This window comes from Ochotona curzoniae, unplaced genomic scaffold (assembly GCF_017591425.1).
Source record: "Ochotona curzoniae isolate NIBS_2020 unplaced genomic scaffold, NIBS_Ocur_1.0 contig_517, whole genome shotgun sequence".
NCBI classification, from domain to species: domain Eukaryota; kingdom Metazoa; phylum Chordata; class Mammalia; order Lagomorpha; family Ochotonidae; genus Ochotona; species Ochotona curzoniae.
This window is the reverse complement of record NW_024466454.1, coordinates 8,328,008-8,345,809: the sequence shown is the minus strand read 5'-3', so window position 1 is coordinate 8,345,809 and position 17,802 is coordinate 8,328,008. Positions and strand designations below refer to the sequence as shown.

The following is a 17,802-nucleotide window of genomic DNA, read 5'->3' as shown; positions in this document are numbered from 1 at the left end:
ACCTTGAAATTAGGTGTGGTCTTTTCTTACCCACCCTCAACATAAAGGCGTAGAGTCTGCTGTGGGCTGGCCCAACCTGGTCCTCAAGGTGCTTGTGGGGGGGCGGGGTCTGTGCTCCTAAGGCCTCTTGTCTTCTCCTTCCAGTGGCGTTAAGTACCTGCATGGGCTGGGAAGAGGCTTTAGTTACAGATGTGAGGGCTGAAGTTCCTGGCCCAGGTGCTTTCAGTCCATGGAGTGTGTGGAATGTTGGATCCTGCTTACCAAGGTATGCTGGGGCTGGGGACATTCAGATAGATGAGCTTGGAACAGCCTGCACACCCTAGCAGTGGCCAGCCATTGGTAAGATGAGAACAGTGGCTACTGTCACTGGGGCTGGGTCACTCTGTGAAGGAGGCTGCACTATGATTATGCAACATTGGTCTTCATTGTCTAGATGCCAGGAACAATCTTCGAATGGATCTAAAGGCCAGAATGCCTCCAGTTTTTTTCAGATATTCCTTGGAGAGATAAAACTATCCCCTTTTGAGAACTACTTGGCCAGAGATTGGGGTTGCATGAGGGTTAGTGAGAAGGAAAATCTGGTGAGATGAACAGGGGTTAGGCCAAGAAAGACCTTGTAAGCTGGCCCCTGGAATGTGTCCTGGGGCCTGGGTGGCTGAGGTTGGGACTAGATAGAAAGCAGCATCAGTTTGAGTGACAGACAACTACGGTCAGATTTGCATCTAAAGGAAAATAGTTGAGGGCAGGGTCTTATTGTGAAGTCCCAGCAGAGGATACACTGGGCAGGGTCATAGGTGAACGCTGGCTGCCCTTGCCCTCCTGCAGCTTGAGGCCACAGGTGGGCAAGACATGCTCATACTGTGGAGCTCCCTACAGCTCTCTCCTGCCTCATATATATGTAGACTGGGTAGGAAATCCAATTTTTGTGAACAGGCAAATGATCTGGAATGAAGCTGACCCAGGTTTAAGCCTGCTCTGCTACCTGCTGGCTGAAGGAACAAGTCCCTACAGAATGTGGCTTGTCAGAAAGATTTTAAGTAGTACAGAATTGGCCCTGTCCACTCACAGGTGCGGGCAGTAAATGGCAGACCTTTATCATTTGGGTTTGGTATAGGAAGGATTTATGGCTCAGGTTTAGGGACCTAACCCTTAAATGGAGAAGCTTCCATATGTAACTACTCCTCTCTCTACCCTGGCCCTTCATGGCAGAACCAAGCCTGTACTTACAGGACGCTTGCTGGAATGGATCCTGAAGCCCACTCACCCTATGCATATTTACTGCCCAGGTGTGTGTGTGTGTCTAAAACTCATTCCTGTCCCAAGGGTCTCCCACCAGGAAAGGACAGTGCACACTTTCCTGTCTGAGCCCTCTACTGTAGCCAACCTTAATAGCAGAGCACCTTGGGGAGCCCCACTTGGATCCTCTGGAATTTGCTGTAGACGCTGTGAGTTGTGACACCACCCTGCCTAGGTGTGCAGAAGCAGACTCAGGGAGAACCAGGGCTTCACAGGCTACCTGCTGTGCACTGGAGTTTATTTCATGAAACCACGGAGAAAGACACAAACATGGAGCTCTTCCTAGCCTCCAAGCCAGGAGGCCTCAGATGACATTTTGCTTCCAGCCTTTTGAACCCTTGTTGGTCTTACACTCAAAAGAGGAGACCCAAGTGTGTGTAGCCAAAGAAGGGGACTGATGAGGCATTTTTGCAAACAGCCCAGTTTAACATGGTGAAGCCAGGCTTGCTGCACACATGGGAGATGTTAGTAGGTAAAGATCATGTCTTTGGTGTAACCCAGCTTCTCCAGGTTGGGCTGAGCGGCTGTCTGGATCAGGGGTGGCGGACCACACACCAGGATGAGCGTGTACTTCCCAGGAGGCGGGAGGTGCTCCTTGATCATGTCACTGGTCACAAAGCCAGAGCTGTACTTCCAGCCTGAAATGAAGCAGGAAAAGACTGTGGGGCCTGGTGGTCAGGTCCCTGACTACAACCTCTTACCCCCTTATCTTAGCTCCCAGAAGGGAGTCACTGTAGGTTTACAGACTTGAGAGTCTTTGCATTGTTGTTTCTTAGCCCTATCTGCAGTGATTACTCAGTCCCAAGCTCACTGCTTGTAGGCCTGCCTGCTGTAAGTGCTGCCAAGGATGGTGAACCCCTCACTGAGGTATAACCAGGAGATGTTGAGAATTTGGGGCCTGCGGCCTGCTGTGGAACCACTCAGTCTGTTTGCGCCCTCTGCTGGGCAGTAAGCTGTATAATCTAGTGAGGGAGATGAAGGGCGCAAAGGTGCGCTGTGGTGGTTGGACACTGACAGAGGGCACAGCAGCTGTCCAGAGCTTAGCAGGAAGGTCTGCTGTCCATGGCAGTGCTTGCTGAGCTGTGTGGTGGCTTGAGCAGTGGTGTGAGTGAAGGGGCCAGTGGTCATACCAGATGCAGTATGTGATAGCTGTGTGGGATGAGGGTTTGGGGTGGCCCTGTAGCTCACTGTCCCTCCTGAGGTTCAGGCTAATATGCAGAGAGCTGCTAGGATACCAGACACCTGCCCTTGACTGCCCTTCCACGTGATCATCCCAAACCCTTAAATCTCCCATGTGAACCCTGAAGCCAGTGTGGCACTCCCATGCCCTGTGCTTAAGAACAGAACCAAACCATAAAACCCAGGCCTCGAGGTGGATCAAGGGCCAGAGCTGAGTCAAGACAGTGAGGGTAGTAGGGGTCACAATACCAACAGGAGGCCTGTCCAGGGTGTACCACAGGCTGAACTGGTCTAGATGAGTTCTGGAAATTTCTTCAAGCTCCTTTCTCACCAAGATATCCTCCTCTGTCTAGGGGAGAAAAAAGGCTCATTAGAAAAGCTCCTCTGGGAATGCCCGTCTGCTCCCCAGGATGAGCATGTGACAAGAGTTGCTGCGTCCTGCCTATAGTAGTGCCACCTTGGCCTGAGTACTGCTCCCAGACGCCAGAGAAATAAGGGTTCAGGCAGCTGCTCTGCAGGTCCAACTCAGTTGTGGCTGGAGTCACAGGGAGCATGGGGGTGTCCTGTGACGGCACACATGGGGCTGACTTCACTCTGAGGGCCTGAGCCCACTTCCCACATCACACTGAGTAGCAGGCATGGCAAACCCGACATGAGCAGGTGCAGGCCTTGGATCCTCTGCCAGGCATGTGAGGGGGCAGGAAGTCTAGGGTAGAATACCAGAGACTTACAGGAGGGAAGAACATGTGAAGAAAAGGGACCAAAGCTAGAGCAACTCGTCACAGGCTCAGAGCTGGTGCGCACAGGTCCTGAGCCTCACAACTCTTCAGGATTCCAGTCCTGATCACTCCTTCCTGGGATTCTGGGTCAGAAAAGCTAGCAGTAATCAAGCCTAGGCATGGGTACTCATTACAGCCTAATTTATATCCGTGAGAACTTCAGGAGGAAATGTGGTCGATTATACTGCCACTTGATAGAGACAATTATGGAAATATTTAGAGTATTTTAATGAGGAAAAAGCATGTGTGGTAATGTTGAATAAAAAGAACACTAAACCATCTGTTCGTAGAAGTGTAGATGCATATATACCTATGCAAACACACATACAGAAAAAAGACAAAGGGTTAAGTAAAATATAAATGTTCTTCTGTATTTATGCTCAGAGGGACACAGAAGCATATGGTAAGTGTTGGCTGGGGAGGCAGCAGGGTTAAACAGAAACAAGCAGAAGAATGGGCCTGCACAAAGCGTCCTCAGCTGCTAGGTCTGGGTGAGGCCCAGAGGCCTCCACTGGGGCAGACACCCAAGCAGCAGCTTGGTGAACTCAGTGGGGGAGGACTGAATGCAGAGCCCAGCTCAGCGAACATTCCATCCACCCACTGCAAGCTCAGGGCTGACTCGGCAGAACTGACCTGGTTGGCAAAGATGAGGGACATCTTGGTCCTGTCTTTGGGGTTCTTGGTGATGTGGCGGATGAGCTGCAGCATGGGTGTAATGCCTACAACACAGTGAATGGGTAGGCCAGCTTTCTCCCTGCACTGACGCCACATGCCCTGGCCTGGGGCAGCTTCAACATTTTCCCTGGTCCTAACCATGCCTCTCACTTATGTTCCCAGTACAGATGGCTCCCCTTCCTGTCCCCTTGTTTTGTCTTTCCTAACAGGAACCTAAGTCACAAGTGCTTTCTCATTTTCACACAGTGAGGTAAATAAGCGTTCCAAATGCTGTGTTCTCTGCATTTGACAGAATTAATGGCAAGTACAGGTGATCATCTCACCAGGGCCTGGGACATGTCCAACATGTGATGTCTCCTGAAAGGCTAAGTCCCTCTTTCTAGGCCTTCCTTCTGAGATACGGAAGAATGTGGCTTGAATTGGAGCCAAGGGTCCTTGGGAGGTCACAGGAGAACCTGTGTACCCTTTTCCCACTCCCAGCCTGACCTGAGGCTGCTCCTGGCTCCTGGGCAGTCCCCAGAGCACACCAAGACTTGTCATCGCCTCCAAGTTCTGCTGCCAGAGTCAGGGAAGGTGGCTCTCATGTGATCCCTGCCAGGATGAAAGGGTTGCCAAGCCAACTCCCCCTCTGCTGAGATCCCGGGAACCTCTTACCTGTACCACCAGCAATCATTCCCAGGTGATGCACCAGTTTTGTTTCAGGCTCACTGGTTTTGTATGGTTTGATCCTGACATTCCCTGGAGACACACAGGAAGGAGGCTTCTGACTTGTGCAACTCTGGCCTGAGAGCCTGCCATAGGTTATTGACTTGCTGTGGGTCTCCCAGGAGGGACGTCCACCTCAGGGGTCAGCTGCAGTGTTTGAGGCTGGAGGAGCAGGCCACAGTGGCTCCTTCAACAGCCCCAGTGCACAGTTGCACAAGTGGTGCACTGGGGGAACAGTGGCAAACAGGCCAATGTGGAACCTCACAGAACATTCTTTACCCACAGCAGTGAATGAGTGAGTGATGTATACATGAATAAATGGATACATGAGTAAAGCTCCTCTCATCCATCCCTTCCTTGTTCAGTTAGCTTCTATCCTTTGCATGTGGGGCATTGTGCTTAGAAGTCTCATGAGATGGGTATGCAAATGGGTTGGGTATGCAAAAGGTGTGGTTGTAAATGAGTTTAGGTGTGAATGGCTATATGAAGACTCGAAGGACAAGCCCATGTGATTCAGACCTGAGGAGTGTTCTGGAACAATGGAACCACTTCAGGAATCTTCTCTCCCCTTCCCCCTGCCAATGGCAACTGGGCAGCCAGTGGTCCGGCGTGTAACCCCTCCCCACTCCAGTACCTGGCCCATTGTAGAACAGGCGTCCATTGGGCCCTCGAAAAAGAATGGTGTCCCCGATTTTCAGATTCTCCAAGTACTGAGTCATTTTGCCCCCTTCAGGGTAATGGGGGTGTACATTTTTGAAGTAGATCTGAAAAATATGACAGCGCATTTCTCACACCCTACAGCAACAGCCACATCTGACTTGCATGCTGGGAGATGCATCTGCACAGGAGGTCCTGCAGTGTAAGCAATCCTGGGAGACACCAGCAGATTCACTGTGCTTCACTGTGAAACAACACTGCTGGAAAGCCAGGAGCAGGATGTGTATCCCTCCCATGCCCAGGGAAAAGCACTCCCTTCCTCCCTGCCACCCTTCACCCCTGCCACAGCTTGTGGCAGCTGGACATGCTGGGCATCATGTACCTTTATAATTAAGTCCACAAAGCCTTGGTCATCATCACTGGAGACAGGTGTGTAAGCCCTGACCACCAAATCATCATCAATTTTGGCCAAGAGGTGGACATAGTTACCTATAGAAAAGGCATCAGATGTTAAATGTGAGTAGGGCACTTGGGGATCCCATACAGGACTGGGATCAGTGACGGGCACAGACAGTGGGGGAAATGGCCGGGCATGAGGGAAGGAACCTGAATGCAGGAGACCTGGATTGTAGACCGGCCCTCAACTTCCCATGTACTACCCTGGGCAAATCACTACCCTAGGCTCTGGGTTTTGAGCTCTGCTTTTGTAAAATGGAATTTGTATACTCATTCAAATGTGGTCATGGTATAGGTAACTTATGCAGAAGAAAAAGTAAAAGAGAATATCAAAAATGATCCAAAAATGTGGCGAGTGTGGAAACTGCAAGCAAGAGGGGCCAGAGAAGGCTCTACACCAGTGTCTGAGGAAGTAGAAGCTGTAAGCACAGGAAGTTAGCAGACAAGGAAGATGGAACAGACATGCAGACACAAAGGAGAGTTAAGAAGTCAGGAAGAAGTCAGGAAGAAGAGGAGAGAGAGCAAAGGCGGTAGAGTGGAACATGGAGGTTGTCTCTGAGTGTGCTGCAGGAGCACAGCTATAGTCTGAGGTGGTCCGAAGCCTGAAGTACAAACCCTGGCTCCAAGCACACAGGAGTTAATCCCTGAGGCTGCTCTTCTGACAATTATCCTGAAACCAGCAGCCTAGAAAGCTCTTTTAGATTCAGCCAGCTAGGATCAGGCCCAGTGGTCCCCTGTGTGGTAATGTTGAATAAAAACAAGAGCAAAAGGGGTCTGTCCCTGCAGGTGTCTCAGGCCCCATCTAACTCTCTAGCTTGACTTCAGTCACATCTCTCTCAGAAGCCTCCAAATGGCCTTATCCCACCAACTTGGCTTGCACTGCCCGCACCCAGCCTAAGGAGAGAACCAGAGATTCTAAGAAATTATTTCTCAACATTTTTCCTGTTTTTCTTTTTTAATTAGAAATGTATATATTTATTTTGAAAGGCAGACAGATTTCCCATCTGCTAGGCTACTCCACAAATGCCTACAACAGCTGGGTCTGGACCAGGTCAAAGTCAGAAGCCAGGAACTCAATTTGGGTCTCTCACATGGGTGGGAGGCATCAGATGGTGGTTGATGTTTAGCAGTCTGCTGTACTCCCACCCGTGTGGGTATGTATTAGCAGGAATTGGGAGTGGGGCTGGGACTCAAACCCAGACCCTCCAATATAGGAATGTAGGCATCCTAAGTAGGATCTTACCAGTTTGCTAGGTGCCCACTGCAGGTTTTTCATCTTTTAGGCTTCCTGCCAGAAGGACTGGCCTGGGAGGCAAGATAGAGGGCTGGAAAGCAAACTGACATTGCGTTCTTGCGCATGGAGAGGGGGCAGCAGGGAGGCTTAGGGGTACGATTTCACCACTCAGAATTAAGATCAACATTTTTTCCTATGTATGAAGGCACTTAAAACGTTTGTGAAAAATGGAATTAAAAGATAAGTTGGGGGGTGGGGTGGAGACAGTACCCACATCTCATCTGGACTGTCATTTCTGATCCAGCTTTCTGCTGATGCACGCTGGGTGGCAGCAGGTGATGGGCCATGTGCTTGGAGCCCCTGCCACCTACATGGGAGACCCAGATGGAGTTCAGGGCTTGGGGCTTTGCCTTGGCCCAGTCCTGCCTGTTGTAACCATTTGGAGGGTGAACCATTCTGTTGCTCTGCCTTTGAAGTAGGTAAATTAATATTGAAAACAGCTCAACTGCACCAACACTATGACCCAGGGAATTAAGCTGCAAGCCTGCAATGTCAGCATCCCATACAGGCAAGGCTCAGTCTCAGCTGTTCTTCTTTCAATCCCCTAATGTGCATGGGAAGGAGGTGGAGGATGGTGCAAGTGCTTGGGTCCCTGCCGCCCACTTGGAAGATTGATGGAGTTCCAGGCCCCTGGCTTCAGCCTGGCCCAGCCCTAGCTGTTGCAGCACTTAGGAGTAAACCAGCAGATATAAGACCTCCCCTATATTTTGAGAACCCCTGTCTAAGGCAGGTATGCTGTGGACAGGAGGCAGTGTTAGCAGGTGGCATTAGCATCTGTTCAGAACTGCTGTGGGCCCCGCTACACCCTGGGCCTCACAGAGGCTTTCTGTCTCACTAAGACTGACTCAGCTGTCTAGTGGTGTGACAGAGCAGAGACGGGGTAACTCAGAGCCCTGACACCACTGGAGCTGGTCTCCCTGGTGGGCCCCTCCTGTGTGGATCAAAACCAGTGCAGAAAAATCACGTGATAGCAGTCACTGGGCGCATGACTCTCCTGCTTCCCCATCCATTCTGGGCCTTTCTCCTCTCCTGTGCATAGCAGTTTCCCATCTGTCAGCAACTTGACCCTCACCATAACCTGACTGATATAGGCTGGCAGGCCTGGGCAGTTCCATTTTAGAGACTGGGGCTCAGAGAGGCTGAGGGACCTGCATGTGGTTACCCAGCAAGGGACCTTGGCTGAGTTCTTCCACCTTTACACTACAAGCTCATTTGTTTTCCATGCCCACTGATAAAACACATTTACCTCAGCCCAAAGGGAAAGCACTGCTCCAGGCCCAGGAGCTAGGTAAGACATATTCCATGAAAGCAACTGCCATAGCTGAGAACAGTAGCAGAATTCCAATGTTCCATGTTTCTGAGTACCTCAAGAAACTGGAAACCTGTGTTTCGAGAGCATCTGCGCAGCCAAGCTCCCCAAACCTCAGTCCCAGGAGTGGCCAAAGCCTGCTTACCTACAGGAAGGCCTAAGACATGCTCGGGTGAGGGCAGTCCAAAGCGGAACCTCCGGGTGTTGTGGTTGATATGCTAAGGAAAGGAAACAGGGGCACTCGCTCAGCTGTCCAAGAGCCAGCCCTGGTGGGCAGTTCAGATCCCTGGGGCTGGCACTCCAGCTGCAGCTCATCTAGAACCCACAACAAGGGCAGCAGGGGGCAACTGGAGGCCACAGACACTCTTGACTGTCCACCAGCCTCCAAGGGCAGGGCAGCACTCCCCATCCTCTGCTCCTCCCACCGAGGGGAGGGGGCAGGCTGGCCATTACCTCTTTCTCAATCAAGGGCAGCGGGTACTTGGCATTAGGGTCCTCTAAGGTGATAAGATCTTTCTTCCTGGAGCTCATGGTCTTTAAGGCCAACAGCAGCACGGTGACCCCAAGGACGGTGATGGCTAGCAGCAGTGTTGGGTCCTGCAGAGAAAGTAAGCAAGGGTCCTCAAGTCTCACCTGCTGTGGGGGCAGCACACCCTTCCCAGGCCAGACACACACACAAGCTGGGCTGTGCAGGAATGAAAACAGGTAGAGAGACAGGTAGTAATGCAGAAGGTAAGCTGAGCCTGGGGTGCAGAGGGGAGGGAGAGGTCAGCTGTGGGTCAGACAGGCCCAGAAGAGCCAATGTCACCAGACCCCCTCTTGCCTATACAGCCAAGTACACAAACCTCCCTTTGTTGAGGTAGACGACTCCCAATCTGGAATGCCGGCCTTAGTCCCTCAAAATCAAAACTAGATACAGGAGAGGGTGCTGTGCCCTCCCAGGGTACTTGCGGTTGACAGCAGAGCTAGCCACAGGACTCGCCTCTCCCATCAGCCCAGCCCAGTTCCAATCAGGCTAGGGAGGGGTTGAGGAGAGGATGGACAGCCCAGACCAGCAAGTGCTTGGCGAGCCTAGGTCCTGGGGCTCCTCCCCAGCCGGCCTGGTAGGGGGTGGGGGACAGCCTGGGCGCTCACCTGCTATAGAGCTCAGCTAGCCTCCTGCGTCCGACCCCAACTCTGCCAACGCACCCCGCCAGGTCTTCCAGTTCATTTCCCGACCCAACTCTGACCTGACCCAATTCGGGCGAGGCAGCCCGGGGGCGAGCGCCCGTGGCCCGGACCACGCCTCCCTGGAATCCGCCGCCCGGCGCGCGCCCGCTACCGCCCGCGGCCAACGCAGCCCTCGCCCTCGCCCACCCCCCACTCCGCCCCGCTCCGGCTCCCGGGGGCCCCGTCCGACTTTTCCCGGTTCCCTGCCGGCCTCCATGTCTCCGGCGTCTTCCCGCCCGGCCCGGTGTGATTCCAGCACCGCCCTGACGAAACCCACCCGGAGGGAGATGCCCAGCATGTTGCCGAGTTAGGGCGGGCCGGGAGGCCTGGGCGCGGACAGCGCCGCCTGGAGGACGACGAGTGGAGCTGAAGCCGAGAGACGCGCCCGGCGGCGGCTGAGGCGGACCGCGGCTGCGGCGGCTCGGCCCAGGCGGCGGACTCTCCCTGAGGGGCTGGGTGCGAAGGTTCTTTCTGGCGCGAGAGGCTGGCTGGCGTCCAGCCCTGCCCCCAGGGCCGCGCGCAGTACCGGGCCTCCCCACAGTGCGGTGAGTCGCGGGCCTCCCAGTTCTTGGTGACCTCTTCCTTCCCTCTCAGCCCGCTCCCTCGGGGCCTCGGGCAGCTCGAGCTGAGACCTCCTGCCCCCGAGGGCTGTTTAAGCAGTGGCCAAGCTGAAGGAAGGGGTGCTGGCCGAGGGCTCAGGCGCTGGGGCCTGTTCCCTGAGCGCGCTTCGAGCTCCTTCTGCGTGTTTGCCAGGTGGGGACCAAGTGCAGGTGAATGGTATAATTGCAGACATTCACTCCAGCACTTGTGCCTGCATTCTCTCACCAGTTGGACAGCAACTTGGCCATATGTAATCCTGGCTTCATGGGAAACACAGATGGCTACTGGGCTTTTCTCTGTAAGTTTAATTATTTTTTTCCTCTGTCCTGTTTATTTTTTATTCCGCTGGCAAGAGTAAACTCCTGCGTCCTGGGCTTAAGTGAGACAAAGCCGAGAACCGGGCCCCCACCTGCTCTTAGTTGACTAGGCTGTCTGTATTGCCTCAGCATCCCCAGGGGTATGTTACAGTTTCAAATGGTTTAGAAATGATTTGTCCAACTCGAAGCTCACCCTGAGGCTTAAGTCCGCATTGTTGGAAGATGGGGCCTTGTGGGAGGTGTTTGGGGGCAGATATTTATGTCTGGTGGAAAGGCATTCTTTATCACACAGAACCATCCTACTGCTGTGGCCAGGCCAGGCTGTTCTAAAGCAGCCAGACCTCTTGTGTTTGGTCCGCTGCACCGGTTCCCCCTCTTTGCCCACTTACCATCATGTCCTTGAACTTCGAAAATAGGGAGCCGCAAACCATCTTCTTGCTTTGTCAATTGCCCCGTGTCAGATGTTGTGTGGAAGCAAGAGACAGTGTGGGCTAAGACAGACTGAGTGTCTAAAACCCGCTGTGGTCGGGAAGGACTGTCCCACGGTTGTATCCTTCTCTGCCTGCCACTTCACATCATCGCCCACGTGTGTACCTGTATGCAGATTTCTCCCTTTTAGAAATTAGTCATACTGAATTAGGGGCCACCTTGATGGGCCCCCAGCTCCAAATAAGGTCACATCTGATGGTACTGATGGTTAGAACATCAACATGGGAATTTAGAGGGAAAATAACTCAGAACGCCATGCTACCCCCACTCCCAAGACCACCAACACATGTGCTTGCCTCCCCCTGTACCTACAGGTGCTGGGATATTGTCAGATATATTAACTCTGTAAATTTCCTGTTGGTATTTTTTTTTTTGAAAGGCACAAGTGCAGAGAGAGAGAGACCTACAGAGAAAGATCTATTTATTGATTCACTCCCCAAATGCCCACAACAGCTGGGAGTGGGCCAGAATTCCATCTGGCCCTTATGTGCGGCAGGGACGCAGCTGCTGCCGCCCACGGTTGTATAGAAGCAGGATGTTGGAATTGGAAGCAGAGCGCAGATTGTAATCCAGGCAGCCTGATGAGCAATACAGATGTTTCACATGGAGTCTTAGCCCTTGTGCCACATGCCCGTCTCTGGTATCTTCATTTTTGACAACCATTTTTTTTTAAAGATTTATTTATTTATTGGAAAGTCAGATATACAGAGAGGAGGAGAGACAGAGAGGAAGATCTTCCGTCCTATGATTCACTCCCCAAGTGAGCGCAACGGCCGATGCTATGCTGATCCAAAGCCAGGATCCAGGAACTTTTTCCGGGTATCCCACGTGGGTGCAGGGTCTCAAAGCTTTGGGCCTGCTTTCCCAGGCCACAAGCAGGGAGCTGGATGGGAAGTGGAGCTGCCGGGATTAGAACCGGCGCCCATATGGGATCCCGGGCGTTCAAGGTGAGGACTTTAGCCGCTAGGCCACTGAGCTGGGCCCAACAACCATTTTGTAAGTGATGTTTTGTGAACCTGCCTGACTTGCATTACCTGACAATTGCTAGTGAAGTGGAACATCTTTCTTGTGTTTATTTCCACTGGTGTTTCAGAAAAAAAGTCTTCTCATGATTTTTGCATATTTCTCTATTACCTTTTTCTAACTCTTTTAAGGGATATTTTACATGTACTTTAGATGCCACCGCTTTGCTAGTCATGTGAGGTACACATATTTTCTCCCAATTTATAACTTAGTCTCTTTTTTTTTTCTTCCCCCACTCCTCTCTCTTGCAGAAGCTCATAGTTAAAATATAGTTAAAGTTTTTACTTTTGTGTTTAGTGTCTTTGGTCACATAAATCTTCCCACTTCAGCTCTTAAAGATAGTCTGTGTTTTTGGTGGATTGTTTGAAACTTGGAAACTAAGCAAACTTCTTGGGGGGGGGATTCAGGAACGGTACTGTGGGAGTCTCAAATTCAGAAAGCTCTGAATGAGTATCTTGAAGGAGAAAGAGAGAGTGGGAGCTTGGGTAGGCAAGCTGTGCTGATTTATTGCAAGGGAACAAAAATTCTTTTGTGGGAAGCTCCCATTTGAGTTGAGAAGAAGCAAAGGCACAGCGAGAGGGCCTGTGTGCCCGGTGGAAGCTGAAGTAAACAGTGTACAAGCCATGTAGAAGTGTCCATAAAATAAAGAGTACAATAACCTTTTAGCATCGTTCTGACGTTTCTGCACACATCGTGATGATGTAGCTGTGCTATATACCTGCAGTCAAAGTGTGAAAGTGACCCAAAGTTCACATTTCAGGCAGCAGCTTGAGACCTGCAAGTCCTGTTCCCTTAATGAGTGTCCTGAGTCTATTTTCAAAAGTTCTTCCCCGTCTCAATATTGCTTTCATCATGGTTTTCACTTTATTTTCACATTTTCTTGAGCAAGATTGAAAGCTTTTCCTTTCACACGTAAGTTTTTCAACCCTGGAAATTGATTTCTGATTATAATACGAGGCAGCAATTCCGTTTTTTTTTTTCCATATGGTTAGCATGGTGTCTCAGCAACATTAATGGATTTCCTTATACCTGGCCACTGAAGGGCAATGCTACTTGTGTTGAGCACATGTGATTCTGGCCTTCCCGTTTTCTACATGGGTCTGGTTGCACAACCCTGTGGCAACAGGTACCACATTGTTCTAGTATCAGTAGTTTCTAGAAAGTGTTTATGTCTTTTTCTCTCTCAGCTCATAGAGATGCCTGCTGCAGTCCTGTAATTAACTGCATGTACATATGCATTCCATTTAGAGCTTTAACCTTAGTTTGTAATTTCACACCTTGAGGGGTGCCTTTTTAAAATGACTGACTTCCCAGCCTGTAAATTTCCTAGGCAGAGAACCTGTTTCCCCAAGGCTGAGCACAGTGGTTGTCATTTAAACGACAGTAAATCAGTATTTAATGAACAAATTAATGAATTTCTCTTGGCCTGCAGCATTCAGCAAACAACATTGTGGTTGATCCATAAATATTTCTTCACCTAAGGGAGAGGAACTCTGTCCTGCTGCTTTGCTTAATTTGTCTCTGAGATGTATCATCAGATGACATCCTGCATATTTTTCCTATTTGTTTATATGAGCTGTAAGCTTTGTGAGCACAAGAGTTGATTTACTGTTTAACTCCTATCACAAGTCTAGAACAATGCTTGGCAATAGATATGTGGTCACTAAATATTCCTTGCATGAATGAATAAATGAGCAAAATTTCTTCTCCCTTCAATTAAGTCCAAAGCCTTTATTTTTGGTGCTGGGATCCAGGGGCACCTCATGTTTGCTTGTGACTTTCTTGGTAGTTTATCTGTTCTCTCATCATCCTCTGTGTGTCTCTCTGTGTACCTACGGAAGAGGCAGATAGCACATCTTCCTTTATTATTTATTAAGGCAGGATAAAAGGCAGCCATCTGTCTGGGCTCCCAGTAGTTCTTTCTCCTTCTCAGCACTCTTACATATGTTTAATGTCTGGAGTTTGGCTTATCTTCCACTCATCTCCTGAAAGAGTCAGTAAGCACGTATCTCAGGTCTCTAAATCTCCATGATGGCGATAAGGCCTGGTGTCTGCTGGGGGTGGGGGGAGTATGCACCTCATTTGTCACTGTTTGAACACATATGAAATGAACTCCACACAACTCAGCTTTTCCTCAGTAGGGACCAAGCATCTTTTGATGTGAGCTAGTGAGGGAGATCTGAGATTGCCAACAGCATTTGTGCTGGAGCCTTGCACTGTATAAACCTCAACCTTTTCTGTGCCAATTCAATATGGCTGTAGGCTCAACACACCTGTTCCCCATCTTGCACCTGAGCCTCATTTCCCATCAAACACAAGGTGCCATGGTGAGCACATGTACCTTGGAGCCCCACGTGGAGATGCCATGGTATTTCTAAACACAGGAACATGGAGGTGAGTGGTACTCAAGCCCCATTCAAACGCCAGCCCATTTGAATATCCAGTTTGGTCACCACTCATGACCCTTTAAAGGATCTATCCAAGCTTTGGTAGGGGAAGCACCCTTTTTCCTCAGGAAGAAAAAGGTTGTCTGCACTCATGACTGTGCACCATCCCTTTAAATACATTGTTCATCTCTGTATACTTTTCCAACTCCTCCTTGCATTTATTTGTGGGTGGAGACAACATCTTGTGATAAGCCTCAGCTCTGGCCATTGTGAACCAGCAGATAGAAGATCAATCTTTCTGTCTCTAACTCAGATTTTCAAGTAAAACAACAAAAACATTTTTTTAAAATATCAAAATGCTTTCTCTCAACTTCTGTTTATTTTCCCTATTAGGTGCTAATCCATTCTCATATTCTTCTTTAGGATAAGATTTCTTTGTTTAAGATTTATTTATTTTTATTACAAAGTCAGATACCACAGAGAGAGGAGAGACAGAGAGGAAGAGCTTTCGTGCAATGATTCACTCCCCAAGAGGCTAGCAGCTGCAATGGCTAGAACTTAGCCAATCTGAAGTCCGGAGCCCAAAGCCTCTTCTGGATCTCCCATGTGGGTGCAGGGTTCCAAGGCTTTGGGCCATCCTCAACTGCTTTCCCCGGCCACACACAGGGAGCTGGATGGGAAGCGGGTCTGCCAGGATTAGAACCAGTGCCAATATGGGATCCTGGCACTTTCAAGGCAAGAACTTTTAGCTGCTAGGCCACTGCACTGGGCCCAGGATAAGATTTCTTAAAAGAGGAGCTCATTGTGATGACTCAATGGCTGAATCTTCACCTCATACGTGATGGTATCTCATGCCAGTTTGTGTCCTGGCTACACCATTTCCCATCCAGCTTTCTCATTATGACCTGGGAAAGCAATAAAGGGTGGCCCAAAGACTTGGGACTCTGCATCCGTGTGGGAAACCCGGAGGAAGCTTCATACTAGATCAGCTCAACTCTGGTTGTTGTGGCCATTTGGGTAGTAAACCAGTGGATGGAAGATCTTTCTGTTTTTCCTTCTTTCTGTGAAATCTGATCTGCGTTTCCAATAAAAATAGACTCTTTCAAAAAAATAAAACAAAGAGCACAGTGTTATAGGGTTGATGCTATCCATGCTTTCAAGCATCTATTAAAGTTCTTTATTTTTTCTTAAGTGTATTTAATACTTTATTTATTTGGAACATCTTCAGCCCACTGTTTCATTCCAGGGCAAAGCCAGGAGCCAGGGCATCATGTACGTCTGTCATGTGAGTACAAGGGCCCAAGCACTAGGCGATCTTCTGCTATTCTCCAAGGCACATAAGCATTTTTAAATTTTTTAAAAATACTATTTTCACTAAGGTTCTTGGACTGTATCCCTGGGGGGAAAGGTGTGATTTTTATATTTCCCAGGTTTACTGACAGGATTATATGAGACAATGCACATAAGTGACCTGGCCCAGTGTAAGTAATAAATGTAAACTATTAGCTTTATCCATACAATCAAGTACCTGGGAAATATTTTCTTGTTTGTTTTTCTTTTCTCCATTTTCAAAATACAGTTGATTGCCAAGTCTTGTTGATGCAGTGAAAAGAATGTTTCTTGAACCTGCTTCTTCTTCATTGTCATTCATGCAGTCCTCATCAAATGGCTTCTGGACTCCTTAATCTGCTCATCCCATCTTTTCCCTGCCTGCATTCTCTCCGTCTAGCCACCCTCCGTCTTGACCACTGCTTGGTCATTTCTTCTTCAGTTCAGATTTATTTTTTCTCCTCCACAGTTAAACTGTAGTACTTACCAACACTGGACTATAAGGTAGAGTTCAACCTCCTTAACACCAAAGTAATACTCTTCACAACCAAGTCCCAGCCTTTATTTTAAAATAGTTTCCTTTTAAGTTCCCTTGTTAAAGTACCAGAAACATGAGATGGTTTCCTGTATTCTGAGTACCCCTGTAGTTGAGCCTTTCTGATCCTTAGCTCAGGCAGTTTCTCTGCCTAAAATACCTTCCTTCTCTGCTTAGCTAGGGAAAAAAAAAAAAAAAAGGATTCTTTTTAAGTTCCACCTGTGCCTGCTCCTATATGAGGTGTTTTGTTTTCACTTAGTGGGTCACTTTATTCTGCATTCAGTACTTGTGTTCATCATTCATCTGGGACAGCTGTTCTCAGTTCCTCAGTCTGACAGAATCAAAGATCGGGGTTTACTTACTTTTGTGTCACCGGAGTCTAATGGAGCCTTGCAGGAGGATGGTACACAATGAAGATTTGCACATAACCTCCTTTCCCTCCTTTCCTTCTTTCCTCTTTTACCTCCCCTCCCCTCCCCTCCCCTCCCCTCCCCTCCCTCCCCTCCCCTCCCCTCCCCTCCCCTCCCCTCCCCTCCCCCCTTCCCTTCTCTTCCCTCCCCTCCCCTCCCCTCCTCTTCTCTCCTCGCCCCTCATCTTCTTTCCCCTCTTCTGCCTTCCTTTGCTTCTTCTTCCCTCCTCTTCCCTTTTTTCTTTCCTTTAAAAAGTGAAGATAAGTATTTCGCTTTTTCACACCACAGGGCACTGTGAGAGGGACCAAGCAAAACATGCCAAGACATAGAAGTCAGTGTTGTAGATATACAGTACTAAGGACACCCGTGGGAGGGTAATAACCCCCACCCTGTGACCACACACATTCTGGAAGTCTCTCAGGCAGACAGCTGAATGGGCATGCTGATCGAGCTGATCTGATCAACCAGCAGCACTGGTGCCAAGTCATCAGGTGGATTATTCCGTGCTAATAGACCTTATCTGATAAGACAGTAGGAGCACTGACTATATCTGCTGAAGCATGTGGATATATCCATGTGTGCGGCTCATGGTGCTTGTATTTTTCTAGCACAGGAAGCAATTTGAAGTGCCTGTCCCTGGTGCTGGCATCTGACTCAGCCTTTTGTTGCAGAAGTCTTGCGTTATGTGGCAGCTGGCAGAGGGTGGGCCTCTGTGAGGGCTTCCTTAGTAACTTGTTAGTTCTGTGGTCCTGTTGGGACTGGAAACAAGGAAGTGCTGGCCTATAGGTAAGTGTTCTTCAGTGCTAGGTTTCTAGAAGAATCCCCTGTGTGAAACACAGACAACTGACTAACATGGAATTGGTGCTTAAATCCTCTCCTATTTCTCTACTTATGTAAAGGGGAAGGACATTCAGTCTAAATTCTGTTCTACATGCCAGAAACATGTGTGCCTCAACTGTGGTCAGTACTGGAATTGCTGTTCAGACACAAGGAAATGCTTATGGCTAAGGCTGCCTGGACAGAAGGGAGGCTCCAAGGCCTCTTAGCTAAGGAGAACCCTTAGCCTAATCATGGGTGCCAGGATTCACTTCCAGGCAGCTGCATGCTGCTCCCTAGAAAGCAAGAGGAAAAGGAACTTCTGACATAGCCTGGT

The 17,802-nt window shown here is 49.5% G+C and overlaps 2 protein-coding genes across 3 annotated transcripts in view; both read right to left on the bottom strand.

The window, feature by feature from the left end:
- Nucleotides 1-1,517: 1,517 nt before the first annotated feature.
- Nucleotides 1,518-8,884, bottom strand: LOC121162148 (NADH-cytochrome b5 reductase 2). 2 transcript variants are annotated; one of them, XM_040988996.1, is made up of 8 exons: nt 8,804-8,884; nt 8,496-8,568; nt 5,674-5,780; nt 5,269-5,398; nt 4,584-4,667; nt 3,888-3,973; nt 2,725-2,824; nt 1,518-1,934 (listed from the first exon to the last, which is right to left on the bottom strand). In XM_040988996.1, the coding sequence occupies exons 1-8, from the start codon at nt 8,879-8,881 to the stop codon at nt 1,762-1,764; spliced, it is 831 nt and encodes a 276-aa protein (XP_040844930.1). In that variant the 5' UTR covers nt 8,882-8,884; the 3' UTR covers nt 1,518-1,761. The 2 variants fall into 2 exon arrangements, 1 of the variants encoding a protein (XP_040844930.1); XR_005884762.1 differs by having other exon boundaries at nt 1,702-1,934; nt 2,725-2,820.
- Nucleotides 8,885-9,866: 982 nt separating this feature from the next.
- OVCH2 (ovochymase 2) overlaps nt 9,867-17,802 on the bottom strand; it is a 30,868-nt gene continuing 22,932 nt past the window's right edge. Inside the window, exon 16 of the mRNA XM_040989020.1 lies at nt 9,867-10,207. Coding sequence (XP_040844954.1) covers nt 9,867-10,207 — 341 coding nt within the window. The remainder of the gene's footprint in view (nt 10,208-17,802) is intronic.